This window comes from Ranitomeya imitator, chromosome 7 (genome assembly GCF_032444005.1).
Source record: "Ranitomeya imitator isolate aRanImi1 chromosome 7, aRanImi1.pri, whole genome shotgun sequence".
Lineage (NCBI taxonomy): Eukaryota > Metazoa > Chordata > Amphibia > Anura > Dendrobatidae > Ranitomeya > Ranitomeya imitator.
In genome coordinates, this window is record NC_091288.1 from 129491820 (window position 1) to 129517183 (window position 25364).

The following is a 25364-nucleotide window of genomic DNA, read 5'->3' on the forward strand; positions in this document are numbered from 1 at the left end:
GTTACATTTTACCAAAGGTAACAGGAGAAATTGGACCCCACAATTTGTTGTACAATTTGTCCTGAGTACGCCGATACCCCATATGTGGGAGTAAACCACTGTTTAAGCGCATGGCAGAGCTCGGAAGGGAAGGAGTGCCATTTGACTTTTCAATGCAAAATTGGCTGGAATTGAGATAGGATGCCATGTCAGGTTTGGAGAGTCCCTGATGTGCCTAAACAGTGGAACCCCCCCCCCCCCATAAGTGACCCCCATATTGGGAACTAGACCCCCCAAGGAACTTATCTAGATGTGTGGACCCCCAAGTGTTTCACTAAAGTTTATAATGCAGAGCCGTGAAAATAAAAAATCAGTTTTTCCCCCAAAAATGATTTTTTTAGCCCTCAAATTTTTATTTTCCCAAGGGTAACAGGAGAAATTACACTGCAAAAGTTGTCAATTTTGTCCTGAATACTCTGATACCCCATATGTGGGGGTAAACCACTGTTTGGGCACACGACAGAGCTCGGAAGGGAAGGAGCATCGTTTTACTTTTCAACGCTTAATTAGATGGAATTAAGAGCGGACGTCATGTTGCATTTGCAGAGCCTCTGATGTGCCTTAACAGTGGAAACTAGGGTTGAGCGACTTTTACTTTTTTAGGGTCGAGTCAGGTTTCGCGAAACCCGACTATCTCTAAAGTCGAGTCGAGTGAAATCGGCCGATTATGGCGTAAAGTCGAGGATCGACCGAAACACGAAACCCAATGCAAAGACAATGGTTTTTTTTTTGTTTGTTTTTTTCTCTCTCTCTCTCTCTCTCTCTGTCTCTCTCTCTGTCTCTCTCTGTCTCTCTCTCTCTCGTCCCTGAACAGAAAAGCTGGTGTTACACATTTCAAATCGCTACAGCGCACAAGCGTCAAAATGACGATAGGCGTCCACGCCCCTAAGACCTATGTCATCACTCTGCCCACGCTCCTTCATTGGCTGAAAAAATGGCGCCAAGTGCGTCATACGAAACGCGACTTTGGCGCGAAAGTCGCGTAACGCATGGCCGACCCCACACAGGGATCGGGTCGGGTTTCATGAAACCCGACTTTGCCAAAAGTCGGCGACTTTTGAAAATGAACGATCCATTTCGCTCAACCCTAGTGGAAACCTCCAATTCTAATTCCAACCCTAAGGCTACTTTCACACTACCGTCGTACGACACACGTCATAATGCGTCGTTTTGGAGAAAAGACGCATCCTGCAAAGTTGTTTGCAGGATGCGTTTTTTCCCCATAGACTAACATTAGCAACGCATTCCGACACATCGCAACCGTCGTGTGACAGTTGCGTCGTGTTGTGGCGGACCATCGGAACAAAAATACGTTCCTTGCAATGTTTTTTTGTGCGTCGTGTCTGCCATTTCTGACAGCGCATGCGTGGCCGGAACTCCGCCCCCTCCTCCCTGCAACTCACAATGGGGCAGCGGATGCGTTGTAGTAATGCATCCGCTGCCCCCCGTTGTGCTGCGTTGTCACAGGATGCGTCGGTACGTCGGCCTGACGCACTGCGATGGGCCGACACTAGTGTGAAAGTAGCCTAACCCCAACACACCCCTAATCCTAACCATAACCCTAACCACACCCCTAACCCCAACACACCCCTAATCCCAACCATAACCCTAGCCACACCCCTAACCCACCCCAACCCAACTGTAAACGTAATCCTAACTTTGGCCCCGACCCTAACTTTGGCCCCGACCCTAACTTTGGCCCCAACCCTAATGGGAAAATGGAAATAAATACATTTTTTTTATTTTTATTATTTGTCCCTAACTGAGGCGTTGATAAAGGGGGGTTTGATTTAGTATTTATAGCAGGTTTTTACAGCGGGCTTTTACATTTGGCAGCTGTCACACACTAAAAGACGCTTTTTATTGCAAAAAGTAGTTTTTGCGTCACCACATTTTGAGAACTTTAATTTTTCCATATTTTGGTTCACAGTCATGTGAGGGTACCATTTTCGGGCACGTGACATTTTTTTGATCGCTTTTTATTCTGATTTTTGTTACGCAGAATGAACAAAAACCATCAATTCATGAATTTCTTTTGGGGGGGCGTTTATATCGTTCTGCAATTGATAAAATTGATAAAGCAGTTTTATTCTTCGGGTCAGTACGATTACAGCGATACCTCATTTTTATAATTTTTTTATGTTTTGGCACTTTTATACAATAAAAACTATTTATATAAAAAATTATTTTGCATCGCTTTTTTCTGAGGGCTATAACTTTTTATTTTTTTATTTTTCTGCTGATGATGCTGTGTGTCTGCTCGTTTTTGCGGGACAAGATGACGTTTTCAGTGGTACCATGTTTATTTATATCAGTCTTTTTGATCACTTTTTGTTTGGCGGTATGATGATAAAGCATTGTTTTTTGCCTAATTTTTTTTTTTTGTTACGGTGTTCACTGAAGGGGTTAACTAGTGGGACAGTTTTATAGGGCGGGTTGTTAAAGACGCGGTGATACTAAATGTGTACTTTTTTTTTTTATTTGCATAAAGAAATGTATTTTTTAGAACAATATATTTTTTTTTTCTTTATTTAGAAATTTTTTTCAAATATTTTAACACATGTAAAAAAATTTTTTTACTTTTTTTTTTTTTTTTTTACAGTGTCCCAGGGTGGGACATCACTATATAGTGTCAGCTCGCTAATCTGACACTTTGCAGAGCACAGTGTCAGATTAGCGACCTGACAGGCAGTTCAGGAGGCTTGCCGATGCCTGCTCTCAGCAGGCACGAACAAGCCACCTCCCTGCAGGACCCGGAAGGACCCTGCGGCCATCTTTGATCTGGGGGGCCTGCAGGTAGGAGAACCTCGAAACAACACGATCACATCTCGTTCTGATGGTCTCAGAGAAGCATGCAAGGAGCCCCCTCCCTGCGCGATGCTTCCCTATGCCACCAGAACGCTGTGATCTTGTTTGATCGCATTGTTCCGGTGAATAAAGGCCTTGGCGCGCTGCCTTGGAAGTCACATTAGCTACTGATATCCGGCCCCGCAGTGTTATGATTTATTCACACTGCGGGGCTGGGAATCTGGTCCGCAGGCGCAATCTGCTTAAATCACTTGTAAGTTCCAGGGCAGCGCGCACGGTGCATGCCTGAGAATTAATTGCAGAGCGCAGGCGGCGGTGATGGCACAAGACAGAGAAGAGATGGCGCCCGGTGGGATGATGGACAGCTGTGAGGCGGCTGAGTCAGGGGGAGAAAACGTACCCCCTGGACTCAATACAGGTATGGCATGCAATTTATAAAAGTGAATATTTCAGTGTTATTAGAGATCAAAAACATAAATGCCACCTTAACAGAATGCAGCCTTAGTGCTGCTGAAGGTGGCTCTTTTACCTTAATAGGCCCTGAAAGGGGAAGGGGGGGGGGGGGGGGACAGGTTCCCTTTAACACTATCTGTTTTCCATTACAGAGTCGCCTATACTGATTTCCTCTGGCAAACCCTCTGTTTGACCCGCCTCCCTGGACCCATCCACAACCAGCCTACTCAACTACAATATATCTTCATCTTCCTTCTTTCTTCATTCCCCCCCCCCCCTTTTTTCTCACTCCCTCTTCTCCACCCCCCTCTTTTTTCCCTTTTCCCCTTTCCCTGTTCACACTCTCTTCTTCTTTCGTCCATTCTACCTCCCACAACACATTATACTATACTTTACCCACAGTCATATTAAATCACAATACTCAGGTCCATACACTCCATCTTATTAATATCCCTTGTTCAATACAAACGTAGCCTCGCACCTAGTACTAACAATGCTGCTCCCCTTTACACATATTCCGGCTGTTTCCACATCAACTAGATGCACAATGTGTCCGTTTCCGGTCTGTGGAACGCATAACTTCATCATGTCCAGTCTTTGGAGCGCAGTAACATACTACTTCCGATCCGACACTTCCAGTCGGCACCACATTAGTCCCGCCTCTCCCTTATTTAGTCACCGCCTACAGCGGTGTTTACTCTGACAGACAAGCGGTGGACACCTTGTCTATCAGATGGAACAAACCTACTGACCACCTTTAGTAAGTTCACAATCCACTACCCCCTATTTTTTTTTCCTTATATGCACAGACTTATTAACTTGGAACGCATTAACCCTTATAACAATTAAAAACTTTAGGCTAAAAAAAGCCTAAAACAACATTTTAGTGGTAAAAATGTAATTTATTCTTTATTCACCGCTCAGTGGTATAAAACTCTGAGGCACATATGGTGTCAATTAATGATGAGCTTGCTTGGGTATAGTGTTCATCACGGCAGCTGAATGATTTACAGCTACTAGCCTGCTTGATTGCATGTGGGGATTCCCTAGCAACCATGCAACCCCCACATGTACTAGGGGGCTCCCTGCATGGTTCCCTGAGACCCTCGGAGCAACGCGATGTGATCGCGTTGCTCCGAGGGTCTCCTCCATCCTCCTCCCTGCAGGCCCCGGATCCAAAATGTTTGCAGTGCTCCTTCCAGGTCCTGTAGGGAGGTGGCTTGCAAGCGCTTGCTCAGAGCAGGCGCCAGCAAGCCTCTCTGCAGTGCCTGTCACATCGCTGATCTGACACAGTGCACTGCAATGTGTCAGATCAGCGATCTGATAATATATAGTGATGTCCCCCCTGCTGGGGAATGTTATAAAGTGGAAAAAAAATAATTATATTTACATGTGTTAAAAAAAATAAATAAATAAAAATTCCTAAATAAAGGGAAAAAAATATTGTTCCAATAAAAACATTTCTTTATCTAAATAAAAAAAACAAACAAAAGTACACATATTTAGGTAAAAGGCACTGCTTTTTACCTGTAGAATTATCGCGGATTTACCTCGGTTTTTGTGAGGATTCCACTGCGGTTTTACACCTGAGATTTTCTACTATGGAGGAGGTGTAAAACCGCTGCGGATTCCGCACAAAGAATTGACATGCTGCGGAATGTAAACCGCTGCGTGTGACTTTCCATTAATAAAACACAAAATTGTGAATGTCACTCTGAACTGTAAGGTAAATTGTGACATTTAGGCTGGATTCACAGATCTGTGGAACATGTACAGTGCTCGCAGCGGAAGACTTTGCCTGGACACTTGTGTAATCTTTCGTCAGGCAGTTAATTCAATTTAGGTGTATTCCAGTCCGAGTTGATGTCTTCTGTGTTATTTTCACAGTTCTAATTTTCAAAGTTATGAAAGGGACACTTTTTTACTTTTTCTTTCAGATTCTTGTGGTTATTGAACCCTTGCTCATTGATGAAGACTATTATGCGAGAGTAGAAGGACGAGAAATAATATCCAACTTGGCAAAGGTAAATATTTTAAATAGTTTGTTACTGAATATTATCATTTTATAACCGTTTTTCTAGACTATTTATATAGAGATTAACCAGGTTGCTTAACCCCTTCATGACCCAGCATATTTTGACCTTAATGACCTGGCCATTTTTTGCAATTCTGACCAGTGTCCCTTTGAGGTAGTAACTCAGGAACGCTTCAACGGATCCTAGCGATTCTGAGTGTTTTTTTTGTGACATATTGGGCTTCATGTTAGTGGTAAGTTTAGGTCGATAATTTCTGCGTTTATTTGTGAAAATGGAAATTTGGCGAAAATTTTGAAAATTTCGCAATTTTCACATTTTGAATTTTTATTCTGTTAAACCAGAAAGTTATGTGACACAAAATGGTTAATAAATAACATTTCCCACATGTCTACTTTACATCAGCACAATTTTGGAAACAAAATTTTTTTTGCTAGGAAGTTATAAGGGTTAAAATTTGACCAGTGATTTCTCATTTTTCCAACAAAATTTACAAAACCATTTTTTTAGGGACCACCTCACATTTGAAGTCAGTTTGAGGGTTCTATATGGCTGAAAATGCCCAAAAGTGACACCATTCTAAAAACTGCACCCCTCAAGGTGCTCAAAACCACATTCAAGAAGTTTATTAACCCTTCAGGTGTTTCACAGCAGCAGAAGCAACATGGAAGGAAAAAATGAACATTTAACTTTTTAGTCACAAAAATGATCTTTTAGCAACAATTTTTTTATTTTCCCAAGGGTAAAAGGAGAAACTGGAACATGAAAGTTGTCCAATTTGTCCTGAGTACGCTGATACCTCATATGTGGGGGTAAACCACTGTTAGGGCGCACGGCCAATCTTTAGCGGACACCATGTCGCGTTTGGAGAGCCCTTGTCTGCCTAAACATTGGAGCTCCCACACAAGTGACCACATTTTTGATACTAGACCACCAAAGGAACTTATCTAGATGCATAGTGAGCACTTTAAACCCTCAAGTGCTTCACAAATTGATCCGTAAAAATGAAAAAGTACTTTTTTTTCACAAAAAATTTCTTTTAACCTCAATTTTTTCATTTTCACATGGGCAACAGGATAAAATGGATCCTAAAATTTGTTGGGCAATTTCTCCTGAGTACGCCGATACCTCAAATGTGGGGGTAAACCACTGTTTGGGCGCACAGCAAGGCTTGGAAGGGAAGGCGCGCCATTTGACTTTTTGAATGGAAAATTGGCTCCAATCTTTAGCGGACACCATGTCGCGTTTGGAAAGCCTCTGTGTGCCTAAACATTGGAACTCCCCCACAAGTGACCTCATTTTGTAAACTAGACCCCCACCAAGGAACTTATCTAGATGCATAGTGAGCACTTTAAACCCTCAGGTGCTTCGTAGTTTATAACACAGAGCCGTGAAAATAAAAAATAATTTTTCTTTCCTTAAAAATGATTTTTTAGCCCGGAATTTTTTTATTTTCCCAAGGGTAACAGGAGAGATTGGACCCCAAATATTGTTGTCCAGTTCGTCCTGAGTACGCTGATACCCCATATGTGGGGGTAAACCACTGTTTGGGCGCACGGCAGGGCTCGGAATGGAAGGCATGCCATTTCGCTTTTTGAACGGAAAATTAGCTCCAATCATTAGCGGACACCATGTCATGTTTGGAGAGCCCCTGTGTGCCTAAACATTGGAGCTCCCCCACAAGTGACCCCATTTTGGAAACTAGACCTCCCAAGGAACTAATTTAGATGTGTGGTGAGCACTTTGAACCCCCAAGTGCTTCACAGAAGTTTATAACGCAGAGGCATGAAAATAAAAAATAAGTTTTCTTTCCTCAAAAATATTTTAGCCCAGAATTTTTTATTTTCCCAAGGGTAACAGGAGAAATTTGACACCAAAAGTTGTTGTCCAGTTTCTCCTGAGTACGCTGATACCCCATATATGGGGATAAACCACTTTGGGCACACGTCGGGGCTCGGAAGAAAGAGAGCACCATTTGACTTTTTCAACGCAAGATTGGCTGGAATCAATGGTGGCGCCATGTCGCGTTTGGAGACCCCCTGATGTGCCTAAACAGTGGAAACCCCTCAGTTCTAACTCCAACACTAACCCCAACACACCCCTAACCCTAATCACAACCCTAACCCCAACACACCCCTAACCCTAGTCTTAACCCTAATTCCAACCCTAACTCTAATTCCAGCCCTAACCCTAAGGCTATGTGCCCACGTTGCGGATTTGTGTGCGGATTTTTCCGCACCGTCTTTGAAAAATCTGCAGGTAAAACGCACTGCGCTTTACCTGCGGATTTCCAGTGTTTTTTGTGTGGATTACACCTGCGGATTCCTATTATGGAGCAGGTGTAAAATGCTGCGGAATCTGCACAAAGAATTGACATGCTGCGGAAAATACAATGCAGCGTTTCCGCGCTGTATTTTCCGCACCATGGGCACAGCGGATTTGGTTTTCCATAGTTTTACATTGGACTGTAATCGTGATGGAAAACTGCTACAAATCTGCACCGACCAATCCGCTGTGGATCCACAGACAAATCCGCACCGTGTGCACATAGCCTAATTCTAACCCTAATTCTAACCCTAGCCCTAAGTGCAGCCCTAGCCCTAAGTGCAGCCCTAGCCCTAAGTGCAGCCCGCCCTAGCCCTAAGTGCAACCCTAAAAAAATATATATTCTGTATTTTATTATTTTCCCTACCTATGGGGGGGATAAAGGGGGGTTTTATTTACTATTTTTTTTATTTTGATCGCCGTGATAGGTTCTATCACAGCGATCAAAATGTACAGGGAAGGAATCTGCCGGGCGGCAGATTCGGCTGGCGCACTGCGCATGCGCCCGCCATTTTCCAAGATGGAGGCGCCCATGCGAGAAGACCGAGAGCATCGGGAGGGACACCGGGACTAGGTAAGTATGGGGGGGTGGGATCGGACAGCGGGGGGGGGCGGAGGGGAGAACTGGCAGGGGCGGAGGGGAGAGGAAGGCACTTAGGACAGGACGGAGGGGTACAGAACACTGACGACGGCTGCAGATCGCCGCCGTCAGTCGGTGGGGGGGCCAGATCGGGGGTCTCCAGCCATGGCCGATGCTATTGCAGCATGGGCCATGGTTGGATTGTAATGTTTCACCAATTTTCATAGGTGAAATATTACAGATTGCTCTGATTGGCTGTTTCACTTTCAACAGCCAATCAGAGCGATCGTAGCCACGGGGGGGCTGTAGTTCCACTCCCCCTGTCTCTGCAGATCGTGTGAAATTGTAGTTAACCCTTTCACCCGGCCTGCAGGGACGCGATCCGACCATGACGCATATACTGCGTCACAGGTCGGATTGGCACGGGTTTTCATGACGCATACGCTGCATCAAAGGTCGGGAAGGGGTTAATACTCTAACTTTTGATGGTTCTAAAAGTGTAATCATATTATGGGTTTTGTTTTACAAGTAACCACATCAATTAGTTGTACAAATTTACAGGACATATTGCATGTCTTTGGTTGCTTTCGTGCCAACTCTGCCCTGGCTCTTTTGTTCTTCCTATTTAGATAGGCATTAGACCTGTTCTCATGTGACCTCTGGCAGAGAAGACCGCAGCTCTGCAAACCTCTTTCTTGTTGCCCAGTTGATAATGGCGTTTATCAGCGGTCTATAGCCTTTGCTGTTCTAGAATAGAATGCAGTATATTCTATGTTTTATATTTTACAATTATAGGCTATGTTCACACGGTGATCAGAAAAATGCCCACAGGAAAATTCCCCACACGGAAAATTGCCAATTGCATCATCACAAAGTTTCAGATCTATGACATTTCAGGTGCAGTGTTCACATGATATGTGAAAAGTGCCCACAGACATGAATACCCACAGGAAAACAGTAGAGGGTTATAAGTGAGATGCTCTGCAGAACAGAGAATAGCATAGAGCTATAGGCTAAATGCTCTGCAGGACAGAGGGATAGTATGCAGGTATATGTTAGATGTCTGCAGGGCAGGCGAATAATATAGAATTATAGGTGAGATGCTCTGCAGATCAGGAGAATAATATAGAATTATAGGTGAGATACTCTGCAGGGCAGGAGAACAATATAGAATTATAGGTGAGATACTCTGCAGGGCAGGAGAATAATATAGAATTATAGGTGAATTGCTCTGCAGGGCAGGAGAATAATATAGAATTATAGGTGAGATGCTCTGCAGGGCAGGAGAATAATATAGAATTATAGGTGAGAAGCTCTGCAGATCAGGAGAATAATATAGAATTATAGGTGTAATGACTGTGGTCGCAGGCATCAAGTCCACAACCAGGCAAGGGGGTACAGGTGCCTGCTTCCGCTGGATCTTCGTCTTCACTGAAGATGCAGATCCAGATGACATGCATCATGTTGCAGAGACCTGTGGGGTCCCAGCACTGCGATACATGCTGCTGGCACGTTGGCTGTAAGCTGACATCAGAGGTGCAGCCACAGGGAGCGATGCATGAAATGGCGCACACTCCGATGTCAGCTGCCGGGCTGTGCGGTGGCTACAAAATACACTGGGCGACGTGGGAGGAGAGGAAAGGTGAGTAGAATGCTATTGTTTTTAATTATGCATTAGGGTCAGAACGGGGACACATACACTAGGATTGGGGACGATGTAAGCCAGGATAGGGACATAAATACCAGGATGGAGATCATGTGGACCATACATACTAGGATGGGGACCATATATACCAGCATTAGGACATGTATACCAGGATGCAGACATATTCACCAGGATGATGGGCATATATACCAGTATGGGGGACATTACTACATAATGAAGGGGGAGGGGGGCAATTCATACGTCTTTATAGAATTTAGAACACTAGAGGGGCCCATACATCTGACCAACGTGTTTGTGTGTGGGGGGGAGGGCCAAATTTCCCACTGGGGCCCATCGGACTCCACTGCAAAAGCATATACATTCTCAGCAAGAACACAAAGTGGTACAAGTGACAGAATCTCACCTTTCTGCTGTGCCTTCTGGGCTTCCAGGACCAACTATCTCTGCCAGCAGCAGTGATACTTTTGTGAGCACTGATAGCAGTGATGGCTCCTCTGGATCACACTGCTGCTGCATGTGCTGCTGTTTTGGGCTTGTGGGAGGAGTAAGGCAGAATTAGTGAGAGATGAGAGCAGACTAGATCCATCTAGTGCTGATAATGACAGACTGCTGCAAGCTACAGATCATCATTTTTGCAGGTTTGCACTAGGTCAACTGTAAATCACAAGTTGATCACATATTATGTGAACATCCTCACCTTGCACCTGAAATATCGATCTGAAAGTTTTGTGATGCTGTAATTGGCAATTTTCCGTGTGGGGAATTTTCCTGTGGGGAATTTTCCTGTGGGCATTTTTCCTGTGGGGATTTTTCAGGGAACCGTTCACACGGTTCAACACATTAGATTGAACTGTATATTAACCCCTTCCCGACCTTTGACGCACCGTATGCGTCATGAAAACCTGTGCCATTCCGACCTGTGACGCAGCATATGCGTCATGGCCGGATTGGGCTCCTGCAGGCCGGGTGAAAAGGTTAACTGTAATTTCACCCGGCCTGCAGGGACAGGAGGAGTTGTACTTTAGCCCAGGGGGGGTGGCTTCACCCCCCCGTGGCTACGATCGCTCTGATTGGCTGTTGAAAGTGAAACTACCAATCAAAGCGATTTGTAATATTTCACCTAAAAACTGGTGAAATATTACAATCCAGCCATGGCCGATGCTGCAATATCATCGGCCATCACTGGAAACACTGGTCTGCCAAGATCCCCCCCCCCTCCCCCCCCCCCCCCCACACACACCGATCGCCCCCCCAGCCCCCCGATCTGTGGCCCGCTTTCCTCCGTCCTGTGCTCCGCTCCCCCGTCCTCCTGTCCGCTCCCCCGTGCTCCAATCCCACCCCCCTGCACTCCGATCCACCCCCTGCACTCCGATCCACCCCCCTGCAGTCCGATCCACCCCCCCCATGCTCCGATCCACACACACCCCCTTACCCCCCGTGCCCCCCCCCCCCACCCCATCATACTTACCGAGCCTCCCGGGGTCCGTCCGTCTTCTTTCCTGGGCGCCGCCATCTTCCAAAATGGCAGTGCGCCCGCCGAATCTGCCGGCCGGCAGATTCGATTCAAGTGCATTTTGATCACTGTGATAAAACCTCACAGTGATCAAAATAAAAAAAAATGCTAAATGACCCCCCCCCCCCCCCTCCCCTTTGTCACCCCCATAGGTAGGGACAATAATAAAATAAAGAAATTTTTTTTTTCTTCCACTAAGGTTGGGATTAGGGTTAGGGCCAGGGCTAGGGTTAAGGTTGGGGTTAGGGTTAGGGTTTCGGTATGTGCACACGTATTCTGCTCCTCTGCGGATTGTTCCGCAGCGGATTTGATAAATCCGCAGTGCTAAACCGCTGCGGATTTACCGCGGTTTTTCTGCGCATTTCACTGCGGTTTTACAACTGCGGTTCACTATTGGAGCAGTTGTAAAACCGCTGCGAAATCCGCAGAAAGAAGTGACATGCTGCGGAATGTAAACCCCTGCGTTTCCGTGCAGTTTTTCTGCAGCATGTATACAGCGATTTTTGTTTCCCATAGGTTTACATTGAACTGTAAACTCATGGGAAACTGCTGCGGATGCGCAGCGTTTTCCGCAGTGTGTGCACATACCTTTAGAATTAGGCTATGTGCACACGGTGCGGATTTGGCTAAGGATTCGCAGCAGAGTTCTATCAGGTTTACAGTACCAAGTAAACCTATGGAAAACCAAATTCGCTGTGCCCATGGTGCGGAAAATACAGCGCGGAAACGCTGCGTTGTATTTTCCGCAGCATGTCAATTCTTTGTGCGGATTCCGCAGCGTTTTACACCTGTTCCTCAATAGGAATGCACAGGTGAAATCCGCACAAAAAACACTGGATTTTTCAAAAATGGTGCGGAAAAATCTCACACGAATCCGCAACGTGGGCACATAGCCTTAGGGTTAGGGTTGGAATTAGGGTTGTGATTAGGGTTATGGCTACAGTTGGGATTAGGGTTAGAGGTGTGGGGGGGTTAGTGTTGGAGGTAGAATTGAGGGGTTTCCACTGTTTAGGCACATCAGGGGTCTCCAAAACGCAACATGGCGCTACCATTGATTCCAGCCAATCTTGTATTCAAAAAGTCAAATGGTGCTCCCTCACTTCCGAGCCCCGACGTGTGCCCAAACAGTGGTTTACCCCCACATATGGGGTACCAGCATACTCATGACAAACTGCGCAACAATTACTGGGGTCCAATTTCTCCTGTTATCCTTGTGAAAATAAAAAACTGCTTGCTAAAACATCATTTTTGATGAAAGAAAAATGATTTTTTATTTTCACGGCTCTGCGTTGTAAACGTCTGTGAAGCACTTAGGGGTTCAAAGTGCTCACCACACATCTAGATAAGTTCCTTTCGGGGTCTAGTTTCTAAAATGGGGTCACTTGTGGGGGGTTTCTACTGTTTAGCCACATCAGGGTCTCTCCAAACGCAACGTGATGCCCACAGAGCATTCCATCAAAAGTCTGCATTTCAAAACATCACTATTTCACTTCCGAGCCCCGACATGTGCCCAAACAGTGATTTACCCCCACACATGGGGTATCACCGTACTCAGGAGAAACTGGACAACAACTTTTGGGGTCAAATTTCTCCTGTTACCCTTGGGAAAATAAAAAATTGCAGGCTAAAAAATCATTTTTGAGAAAATAATTTTTATTTTTATTTTCATGGATCTGCGTTATAAACTTCTGTGAAGCACTTGGGGGTTCAAAGTGCTCACCACACATCTAGATTAGTTCCTTTGGGGGTCTAGTTTCCAAAATTGGGTCATTTGTGGGGGATGTGCAATGTTTAGGCACACAGGGGCTCTCCAAACGCGACATGGTGTCCGCTAATGATTGGAGCTAATTTTCCATTTAAAAAGCCAAATGGCGTGCCTTCCCTTCCGAGCCCTGCCGTGCGCCCAAACAGTGGTTTACCCCCACATATGGGGTATCAGCGTACTCAGGACAAACTGGACAACAACATTTGGGGTCCAATTTCTCATATTACCCTTGGCAAAATAGGAAATTCCAGGCTTAAAAATCATTTTTGAGGAAAGAAAAAATATTTTTTATTTTCATGGCTCTGCGTTATAAACTTCTGTGAAGCACCTGGGGGTTTAAAGTGCTCAATATGCATCTATAGAAGTTCCTTGGGAGGTCTAGTTTCCAAAATGGGGTCACTTGTGGGGGAGCTCCAATGTTTAGGCACACAGGGGCTCTCCAAACCACATGGTGTCCGCTAACAATTGGAGCTAATTTTCTATTCAAAAAGTCAAATGGCGCTCCTTCCCTTCCGAGCCTTGCCATGTGCCCAAACAGTGGTTTACCCCCACATGTGAGGTATCGGCGTACTCGGGAAAAATTGCCCAACAAAGTTTACGATCCATTTTATCCTATTGCCCATGTGAAAATGAAAAATATTTAGGCGAAAAAAATTTTTGGGTGAAAAAAAAAAAAGTACTTTTTCATTTTTACGGATCAATTTGTGAAGCACCTGGGGGTTTAAAGTGCTCAATATGCATCTAGAGAAGTTCCGTGGGGCATCTAGTTTCCAAAATGGGGTCACTTGTGGGGGAGCTCCAATTTTTAGGCACACGGGGGCTCTCCAAACACGACATGGTGTCCGATAAAGAGTGCCTCCAATTTTTCATTCAAAAAGTCAAATGGCGCTACTTCCCTTCCAAGCCCTGCCGTGTGCCCAAACAGTGGTTTACCCCCACATATGAGGTATCAGCGTACTCGGGACAAATTGGACAACAACTTTCGTGGTTCAGTTTCTCCTTTTACCATTGGGAAAATAAAAAAATTGTTGCTAAAAGATCATTTTTGTGACTAAAAAGTTAAATGTTCATTTTTTCCTTCCATGTTGCTTCTGCTGCTGTGAAGCACCTGAAGGGTTAATAAACTTCTTGAATGTGGTTTTGTGCACCTTGAGGGGTGCAGTTTTTAGAATGGTGTCACTTTTGGGTATTTTCAGCCATATAGACCCCTCAAACTGACTTCAAATGTGAGGTGGTCCCTAAAAAAAATGGTTTTGTAAATTTCGTTGTAAAAATGAGAAATTGATGGTCAAATTTTAACCCTTATAACTTCCTAGCAAAAAAAAATTTTGTTTCCAAAATTGTGCTCATGTAAAGTAGACATGTGGGAAATGTTATTTATTAACTATTTTGTGTCACATAACTCTCTGGTTTAACAGAATAAAAATTCAAAATGTGAAAATTGTGAAATTTTAAAAATTTTCGCCAAATTTCCGTTGTTATCACAAACGCAGAATTTATTGACCTAAATTTACCACTAACATGAAGCCCAATATGTCACGAAAAAACAGTCTCAGAACCGCTAGGATCCGTTGAAGCGTTCCTGAGTTATTACCTCATAAAGGGACACTGGTCAGAATTGCAAAAAACGGCAAGGTCTTTAATCCCTTACCGGCATCGGACGTACTATACCGTCCGATGCCGGCTCCCCTGCTTTGATGCAGGGCTCCGCGGTGAGCCCGCATCAAAGGCGGGACATGTCAGCTGTTTTGAACAGCTGACATGTGCCCGTAATAGGCGCGGGCAGAATCGCGATCTGCCCGCACCTATTAACTAGTTAAATGCCGCTGTTAAACGCAGACAGCGGCATTTAACTACCGCTTCTGGCCGGGCAGCCGGAAATGACGTCATCGCCGACCCCCGTCACATGATCGGGGGTCGGCAATGCTTGTATATTGTAGCCATAGAGGTCCCAGAGACCTCTATGGTTACTGATGAGCGGTGGCTGTGAGCGCCACCCTGTGGTCGGCGCTCACAGCACACCTGCATTTCTGCTACATAGCAGCGATCAGCAGATCGCTGCTATGTAGCAGAGCCGATCGTGCTGTGCCAGCTTCTAGCCTCCCATGGAGGCTATAGAAGCATGGCAAAAGTTAAGAAAAAAAGTTTAAAAAAATGTGAAAAAAATAAAAAAAACATAAAAGTTTAAATCACCCCCCTTTCGCCCCAATCAAAATAAATCAATAAAAAAAATATCAAATCTTCGCATATTTGGTATCGCCGCGCTCAGAATCGCCCGATCTATTAATTAAAAAAAAGTATTAACCTGATCGCTAAACAGCGTAGCGGGAAAAAAATTCGAAACGCCAGAATTACGTTTTTTTGGTCGCCGCGACATTGCATTAAAATGCAATAACGGGCGATCAAAAGAACGTATCTGCACCAAAATGCTATCATTAAAAACGTCATCTCGGCACGCAAAAAATAAGCCCTCAACCGACCCCAGATCATGAAAAATGGAGACGCTACGAGTATCGGAAAATGGCGCAATTTTTTTTTTTTTTTTTTTTTTTTTTAGCAAAGTTTGGATTTTTTTTTCACCACTTAGATAAAAAATAACCTAGTCATGTTAGGTGTCTATGAACTCGTACTGACCTGGAGAATCATAATGGCAGGTCATTTTTAGCATTTAGTGAACCTAGCAAAAAAGCCAAACAAAAAACCAATGTGGGATTGCACTTTTTTTGCAATTTCACCGCACTTGGAATTTGTTTCCCGTTTTCTAGTACACGACATGCTAAAACCAATGATGTCGTTCAAAAGTACAACTCGTCCCGCAAAAAATAAGCCCTCACATGGCCAAATTGACGGAAAAATAAAAAAGTTATGGCTCTGGGAAGGAGGGGAGCGAAAAACGAACACGGAAAAACGAAAAATCCCCCGGTCATGAAGGGGTTAAGGTCAAAATAGGCTGGGTCATGAAGGGGTTAAATGAGTTTTCCAGGCCATGCTAAATTTTCTTAAGGCATTATATGCCAAATATGAAATGCACACACTGTTAGGCTATGTGCGCACAATGGGTTTTTGATGCGTTTTTTCCCTTGGAAATGATCCAAAAACGCAATGGAATCCTTATACAAGGTAATTCAATGACAAAACTAATCCGAATAGCCACAAAAGTACGGAGGACCAACCCCAAAATCTGTAAACTAGCAACAAAAGTCTCCCAACACAGCGTAAAGAATCAATAATGTCTTTATTGAAATTAAATAATTTTAAAATGTTTTAAGGATATAACAGATAAACTGAAAAAAAGGATGGAAAAAAAAAACCTACATTAGACAGAACATGTATGATGACAGTATCCTAGTTTTAAACATACGTGCATTACATCCAAGATAAAGAATTTTATATCCTCCCCTTGAGGCCCAGTTCAATACTGCATATAGGTAAATACAGGGTAAACTACATAGTGCTCATAACCAAAAGAGTCTCAAGACAAATAAAAATGCTTAAAGGGAAGGTGCCGCAATTTTTTTATTGTATTAAAAATTTTTATATAAACAATTATTTTTAATACAAATTTAATTGTTTTAACTTTAATATCCTTTTTATTAATTTTTTTTTTTCAGCCACTGGGCACCGCCATTTTGCTTTGCAGGAGTGTAAGAGTCCCAGCACGACACTTACACTCTTCAAATACGGCTGCCCTAGGCATAGGAGACTGCGGTCGGCGTCCGACCCTATACTTTACATTGAACTGCTCCCTGCTGTGATCTGGCCATGCCCCCTGGGCTGTCCACATCACAGCAGAGGCAGGAGATCGGCACCATCTTTCTGGAGTATCTGTGAGCTCCACTTGAGAGCTGTGCTGTTGGAGGGGCAGCTCCATCTGTCTCCTCCTTCACACTGTCTGCAGCGGCCATTCCCTGTCCTCTTCTATGCTGCCTGGTGCCCTGGCTGTAATCTCTAGAATCGCTGGAGAGGATGGAGTGCTTTGGCCTGATGTCCTCAGGAGCTGCAAAGAGGTAACAGTGGGGGGAGGGGGAGAATTTCTGTGCTGCCTCCTCCCTGCCTCTCACTGCAGCTCCTCATCAGGACATCAGACAGTGTATCTAATTCTATACTGTGAGATACTGTGCTGAGCCGTGTATCTAATCCTATCCTGTGTCATACTGACTGCTGACCCGTGTATCTAATCCTATACTGTGTGATACTGTCTGCTGAGCCGTGTATCTAATCCTATACTGTGTGATACTGTCTGCTGACCCTTGTATCTAATCCTATACTGTGTGATACTGTCTGCTGACCCATGTATCTAATCCCCTCCTGTGTGATACTGACTGCTGACCCCTGTATCTAATCCTATAGTGTTATACTGACTGCTGACCGTGTATCTAATCCTATCCTGTGTGATACTGTCTGCTGAGCCGTGTATCTAATCCTATCCTGTGTGATACTGACTGCTGAGCCGTGTATCTAATCCTATACTGTGTGATACTGTCCGTTGAGCCGTGTATCTAATCCTCTCCTATGTACTCCTCTCCCCCCTTCACGTCTTTCCCCATTGCACAACACAGCTCAGTGTGTGCGATAACATGAGCTGCGGGGGTCATGCTGTATTATGGCATTGTGTGATCTATATTGTGGAATTATGTGTGATCTATGAGGCAGTATTATGTGAGAATTATATGGTGGTATTGTGTGTGATCTATATGGCAGCATTATGTGTGACGTATGTGGGCGGTATTATGTGTGATCTATATGGCGGTGTTATGTGAAAGCTATATGGCGGCATTATGTGAGATCTATATGGCGGTATTATGTGAGAAGTATATGGTGGTATGTGAGTACACTATGGCTGCATTATATGTGATCTATATGGTGGTAGTATGTGAGATCTATTTGACTGTATTGTGTGATCTATATGGTGGAATTATTTGAGAACACTGTCATGATATGTACTTTTGCCCTGTCCTGTATTTGAATAATATGCCATTTGATGTATGTAACTGTTCTCTGGTTTCTATTAGCTGTAATTTATGTATTTTCTTGTGCTGGGAGTTCACCTGTAACAATATGTCTCCTTCCCCCAATACTTGCAGCCCTAAGCTATAATGCAATTAAGCTTTGTCAACACCACTATCCAACACCACTAACTCCATATCAGCATGGGTTTTTGAGAAATCGCTCCTGTCAATCCAATCTAATCAGTTTTTATGAAGAGGTAAGCTATAGGCTGGACCACGGTGAGTCATTGGACGTGGTATATCTCGATTTTTCCAAAGCGTTTGATACCATGCCGCACAAGAGGTTGGTACACAAAATGAGAATGCTTGGTCTGGGGGAAAATGTGTGTAAATGGGTTAGTAACTGGCTTAGTGATAGAAAGCAGAGGGTGGTTATAAATGGTATAGTCTCTAACTGGGTCGCTGTGACCAGTGGGGTACCGCAGGGGCCGGTATTGGGACCTGTTCTCTTCAACATATTCATTAATGATCTGGTAGAAGGTTTACACAGTAAAATATCGATATTTGCAGATGATACAAAACTATGTAAAGCAGTTAATACAAGAGAAGATAGTATTCTGCTACAGATAGATCTGGATAAGTTGGAAACTTGGGCTAAAAGGTGGCAGATGAGGTTTAACAATGATAAATGTAAGGTTATACACATGGGAAGAAGGAATCAATATCACCATTACACACTGAACGGGAAACCACTGGGTAAATCTGACAGGGAGAAGGACTTGGGGATCCTAGTTAATGATAAACTTACCTGGAGCAGCCAGTGCCAGGCAGCAGCTGCCAAGGCAAAAAGGATCATGGGGTGCATTAAGAGAGGTTTGGATACACATGATGAGAGCATTGTACTGCCTCTGTACAAATCCCTAGTTAGACCGCACATGGAGTAGTGTGTCCAGTTTTGGGCACCGGTGCTCAGGAAGGATATAATGGAACTAGAGAGAGTACAAAGGAGGGCAACAAAATTAATAAAGGGAATGGGAGAACTACAATACCCAGATAGATTAGCGAAATTAGGATTATTTAGTCTAGAAAAAAGACGACTGAGGGGCGATCTAATAACCATGTATAAGTATATAAGGGGACAATACAAATATCTCGCTGAGGATCTGTTTATACCAAGGAAGGTGACGGGCACAAGAGGGCATTCTTTGCGTCTGGAGGAGAGAAGGTTTTTCCACCAACATAGAAGAGGATTCTTTACTGTTAGGGCGGTAAGAATCTGGAATTGCTTGCCTGAGGAGGTGGTGATGGCGAACTCAGTCGAGGGGTTCAAGAGAGGCCTGGATGTCTTCCTGGAGCAGAACAATATTGTATCATACAATTATTAGGTTCTGTAGAAGGACGTAGATCTGGGGATTTATTATAATGGAATATAGGCTGAACTGGATGGACAAATGTCTTTTTTCGGCCTTACTAACTATGTTACTAGTGAAAGAATAGCCATTCTTCCTCACAGCAGGCGGCTAGTCAAATGTACATACTACATAGACTAAGTGGAGCCCACCAGTCTAGAATCTTCTGGTGGACCCAACCATTGAATAGAAGGTGTGACCCCTACCTCCCCTTCATGGGCGGATCCCAGGAGCTCAGACAATCCATTCTTATTTTGAGATCAGATGTGAGTTGATCCTTGAAGGAGAAGGAGTGGGGATTCTTAGCTGAGGCAAGACCCCACGTCCATGTGTGACTGCGGAAGCGAACGGGGCGAGACTTGAGCTGAGGACATATCTCGTCATTCGTGGGATTGTTTTGGGATCCCTTGAACTCGTGTGGACTATTGCCTTGTTAGCTGGCACAAGGATTATCGGGAGGTGCCCCCGAATCTGTTCCGTTAGACTAATTGTGGACTCTGTAGATCTACCTGCATGTGTTGTTCCAGCGTTCTTGATAATAAATCTGTTGAATCATCCCTCGGCCTGTTGTCCCTTCTTGCTCTGCCGTACACCCCGTCACAAACTGGTTGGCAGCAGAGGGATCAGAGCAGAAGGAATGGAGGACAAAGGCCCGTGAACTGGGAGTCAGCTACAAGGGACTCTCCAAAGAGCAGCTTATTGAGGCTTTGGAAGGAGTTCGCCTGCAAGATGACGCTGAGGAAGGATCCTCACAGCAAATGGAGGAAAGACTGCAGCCGGAGGTAAATACCCAAAAAAGTCAGTGGGTTGTGTGGTACGAGGAGGAGTTGGCATTGCTGGGAGAAGAGGCCACCATAGACAATAAGAGGGAGGCCATTCACAGAGCTCAGGAGAGGGAGGCCATTCACAGAGCCGAGGAGAGGGAGGCCATTCACAGAGCCGAGGAGAGGGAGGCCAATCACAGAGCTCAGGAGATGGCATTGCTGGAGAGGCAGATCACTTTGGAAGCAGCTAGAAGCTCCAGACAGACTGTAACCCCAGCACCCACCATGAGGGAACTCCCCAGAGTGTCCCGCAAAGACTTCAAGCCCTTTAATGAGGCTGCAGGCGACATTGAGGGCTTCTTCCAGGACTTTGAGCATCAGTGTCGATTAATGGAAGTCCCGGAAAGGGAGCGAGTCCGACATCTGGTGGGGCTCTTAGAGGGTGGAGCTGCCGCAGCCTATAGAGCTATGGACCCTCGGGGGAACTGTGAGTATGCGGAGATTAAACGGACTATTCTAGAACATTATGCAGCAGCATTTTGAAGCAGTTACAGAAGAAGAAGTAAGCAGGCTCCTTGCATCTTCTCGCCCGACCACTTGCACCAGTGACCCCATTCCGTCACATCTCCTCCAGTCCCTTTCCCCGGCTATCACCTCTCACCTAACAAAAATATTCAACCTTTCCCTCGCTTCCGGTATTTTTCCCTCCTCATTTAAGCATGCCATCATACATCCATTACTTAAAAAACCATCCCTCGATCAAAACTGTGCCGCTAATTATAGACCTGTCTCTAATCTTCCCTTCATCTCTAAACTCCTCGAACGCCTGGTCCACTCCCGTCTTACCCGCTATCTCTCAGATAACTCTCTTCTCGACCCTCTTCAATCTTGCTTCCGCTCTTTACACTCTACTGAAACTGCCCTCATTAAAGTCTCTAATGACCTACTAACAGCTAAATCTAATGGTCACTACTCCATGCTAATTCTCTTGGATCTCTCTGCAGCATTCGACACTGTGGATCATCAGCTCCTCCTCACTATGCTCCGCTCCATCGGCCTCAAGGACACCGTTCTCTCCTGGTTCTCCTCCTATCTCTCTGACCGATCCTTCACTGTATGTTTTGCTGGTTCCTCCTCCTCTCACCTTCCCCTTACTGTTGGGGTTCCTCAAGGATCAGTCCTAGGCCCCCTACTCTTCTCGTTGTATACTGCCCCTATTGGACAAACAATCAGTAGATTTGGTTTCCAGTACCATCTCTATGCTGACGACACCCAATTATACACTTCTGCTCCCGATATCACACCGACCTTTTTAGAAAACACCAGTGATTGTCTTACCGCTGTCTCTAACATCATGTCCTCCCTCTATCTGAAACTAAACCTGTCAAAAACTGAACTCCTCGTGTTCTCTCCCTCTACTAACCTACCTTTGCCTGACATTGCCATCTCCGTGTGCGGTTCCACCATTACTCCAAAGCAACATGCCCGCTGCCTTGGGGTCATCCTTGATTCTGACCTTTCATTCACCCCCTACATCCGATCACTGGCTCGCTCTTCTTACCTGCATCTCAAAAACATTTCTAGAATTCGCCCTTTTCTTACTTTCGACTCTGCAAAAACTCTGACTGTTTCACTTATTCATTCTCGTCTGGACTATTGTAACTCTCTACTAATCGGTCTCCCTCTTGCAAAACTCTCCCCGCTCCAATCTGTCCTGAATGCTGCAGCCAGGATCATATTCCTCACCAACCGTTACACCGATGCCTCTACCCTGTGCCAGTCATTACACTGGCTACCCATCCACTCCAGAATCCAGTACAAAACTACTACCCTCATCCACAAAGCACTCCATGGCTCAGCACCACCCTACATCTCCTCCCTGGTATCAGTCTACCACCCTACCCGTGCCCTCCGCTCCGCTAATGACCTCAGGTTAGCATCCTCAATAATCAGAACCTCCCACTCCCGTCTCCAAGACTTTACACGTGCTGCGCCGATTCTTTGGAATGCACTACCTAGGTTAATACGATTAATCCCCAATCCCCACAGTTTTAAGCGTGCCCTAAAAACTCATTTGTTCAGACTGGCCTACCGCCTCAATGCATTAACCTAACGATCCCTGTGTGGCCTATTTATAATAAAAAAAAAAAAAAAAAAAAAAAGGTTCCTCGCATCATGTTCTCATACACTTTATGCAGTATTAGCCCTCTGTGTCTGTACTGCTACATACTTAGGCAGGTAACTGGTTCATGCAGCTTTACATGAACACCTGAGCCTTACACTATAGCTGGTCCGAATAACTAAAGCAATTGTTACCATCCACCTCTCGTGTCTCCCCTTTTCCCCATAGTTTGTAAGCTTGCGAGCAGGGCCCTCACTCCTCCTGGTATCTGTTTTGAACTGTGATTTCTGTTATGCTGTAATGTCTATTGTCTGTACAAGTCCCCTCTATAATTTGTAAAGCGCTGCGGAATATGTTGGCGCTATATAAATAAAATTATTATTATTATTATTATTATTATGCTGTTACCCCAGACACTTACAGGACTCAGTTCTGCACATTAGCCTGTGATGAGTAAGTGTCTTTCAAGATGTATGCCCACAGACTCAAACAAATATGTCATCGCTGGCTGGAGGCAGAGGGGGCCTTAACCTGGGAGACCTTCCTCCAGGTTATCCTAAAAGAGCAGTTTTGCTTCAAGTGCCCTGCTGAGATTCGGGAATGGGTGCGTGAGAGGAGACCAGCCACTGTGGGGGAAGCTGCAGCTCTAGCTGATGAGGCTCTCACCATCAAGCCTCAGTGGAAAAAACTACTACTCAGTGAGAAAAAAACTACCAGCCCCCCAACGCTGGCGGCCCCTGGTCCTTTGGCCTTCAATATTCGCCATCCCACTAGACCATCAACTCATGGTGACCCCCGTGTGACTGTGCCTCGCACTACTCCTGCTCCACCTTTGGGAACACGACTTGGAGGTAGAATCCCATAGCGCAGATGTTATGGATGTGGGCAGCCTGGGCATCCGCAATTCCAATGTCCAGGTGTTCGGAGGCAGAACAGCTACAGACCGTCTTTGCCTGTTCATTATCTACAGACCCCCTCACCAGGAGAAGAGCTGGATTCAGTCCCTACTGATGTTCTTCTAGGAAATGATGTGGGAAATCTTCATTGCCACTTTGTCGGTGCGGTATCCAGAAGTCAAGCCAAGAGAGCAGCGGATGTGGACGTTTACAACCCATCCATGGAAATGAGGCCACCAGAACTGCCGACACAGACAGTGAGTGATTCTTCTTGTGGGGATAATATGAATGTTACTTGGGATAAAGTTCAGTTTAGACAAGAGGTAGAGACTGACCCTACCCTTGCTAGTTTTAGAGCTCGAGCTGAGATAGGGCAGCTATGGGAGAACGGGGAAAGAATTATCAGAGAAAATGGACTTCTATATCGGGTTACCAATGCCGACACCCTAGATAAGCCCTGGACTTATAGCAAACAGCTGATTGTTCCTCAGAAGTACAGAATTTCCCTATTACACCTTGCTCATGACATTCCTACGGCTGGCCATCAAGGCAAAACTCGCACGGAGAGACGATTGACTCAAGCTTTCTATTGGCTGGGGATTTCTCAAGCCATAGCACATTTCTGCCGAACTTGTGACATATGTCAGCGTAGAGGGCGACCCGGAGATCACCCAAAGGCACCCCTGCAACCACTCCCTATAATAGAAGAACCCTTTCAAAGAGTAGCTGTCGATATCATTGGACCTCTGGCTAAACCAAGTAAATCTGGAAAGCAGTACATTCTCACTGTTGTGGATTATGCCACCCGATATCCAGAAGCGGTGGCCTTGTCAAGTATTTCTGCAGCCAAGGTGGCCGAGGCCTTGGTTACCATTTTTACCAGAGTAGGATTCCCCAGTGAGATCTTGTCAGACCAAGGCTCCCAGTTCATGTCAGAGCTGGTCCAGTGCCTGTGGCGCACTTGTGGGGTACGAACGATCCGAACGACCCCGTATCATCCCCAAACAAATGGACTTTGTGAACGATTCAATGGCAGTCTGAAGAATATGCTAAGGGCCTTCAGTGACAGAGATTCAGACTGGGAGAAGTACCTATCCCATCTCTTGTTTGCCTATCGGGAAGTTCCCCAGGAGTCCACAGGGTTTTCCCCCTTTGAACTACTCTATGGAAGAAAGGTCCGAGGACCCTTAACCCTGCTCAGGGAATACTGGGAGGGACAAGTTGAGGATATAGGAGCTCCTGTTGTCCCTTATGTCCTAAAGCTGCGAGAAACCCTGGCTCAACTTGCTAGTTTTGCCCAGAGTCATGTGCGGATTGCTCAAACCAGACAGAAGACATGTTATGACCGTAAAGCACACTATCGGGAGTTTGTAGAAGGACAACAGGTCTTAATGATTGTTCCCCATCGACAGAATAAACTGCAGACCACATGGGAGGGTCCCTTCCGGGTTCTCAGAAAACTAAATGATACCAATTATCTTCTTGCTCTAGATGATCAGGGGCTAAGACAAAAGACTGTCCATGTGAATATGATTAAGGAGTACCATGACCGGAACATTCCAATGATATCAAGCTGTCGGCTGGTGGTTTCAGAAGACGGTCAAGAGGATGAGGACTCCCTACCTGATCTCGTGGAAGCAGCGAGAGCCCCATACACTGTGGAACATGTTCGTCTGGGAGATGACTTGGATTCCTTACAGAAAAAACAGATGCTGGGAGTGCTTCAACAGAGACGGGCTGCTTTCTCATCCCAACCATGTCGAACCACCGTCACCCAACATCATGTGGACACTCAGGGTATCCGTCCCATACAACAGGCTCCTTACCGTGTACCTGAATCAGTTCAACACACCATGCAGCACGAACTGGAGGAGATGTTACAGCTTGGGGTAATCCAGGCCTCCCATAGCTCTTGGGCCTCTCCTGTGGTGTTAGTACCCAAGAAGGATGGGAGTACTCGGTTTTGTGTGGATTATCGACGACTAAACGACCATACCGTCAGTGATCCTTACCCAATGCCCCGTATTGACGAACTTCTAGAC

The 25364-nt window shown here is 45.2% G+C and overlaps 1 protein-coding gene across 1 annotated transcript in view; it reads left to right on the forward strand.

The window, feature by feature from the left end:
- The window catches only part of SF3B1 (splicing factor 3b subunit 1), a 418418-nt gene that overhangs the window by 221936 nt on the left and 171118 nt on the right, over positions 1-25364 (forward strand). Inside the window, exon 13 of the mRNA XM_069733802.1 lies at positions 5238-5324. Coding sequence (XP_069589903.1) covers positions 5238-5324 — 87 coding nt within the window. The remainder of the gene's footprint in view (positions 1-5237; positions 5325-25364) is intronic.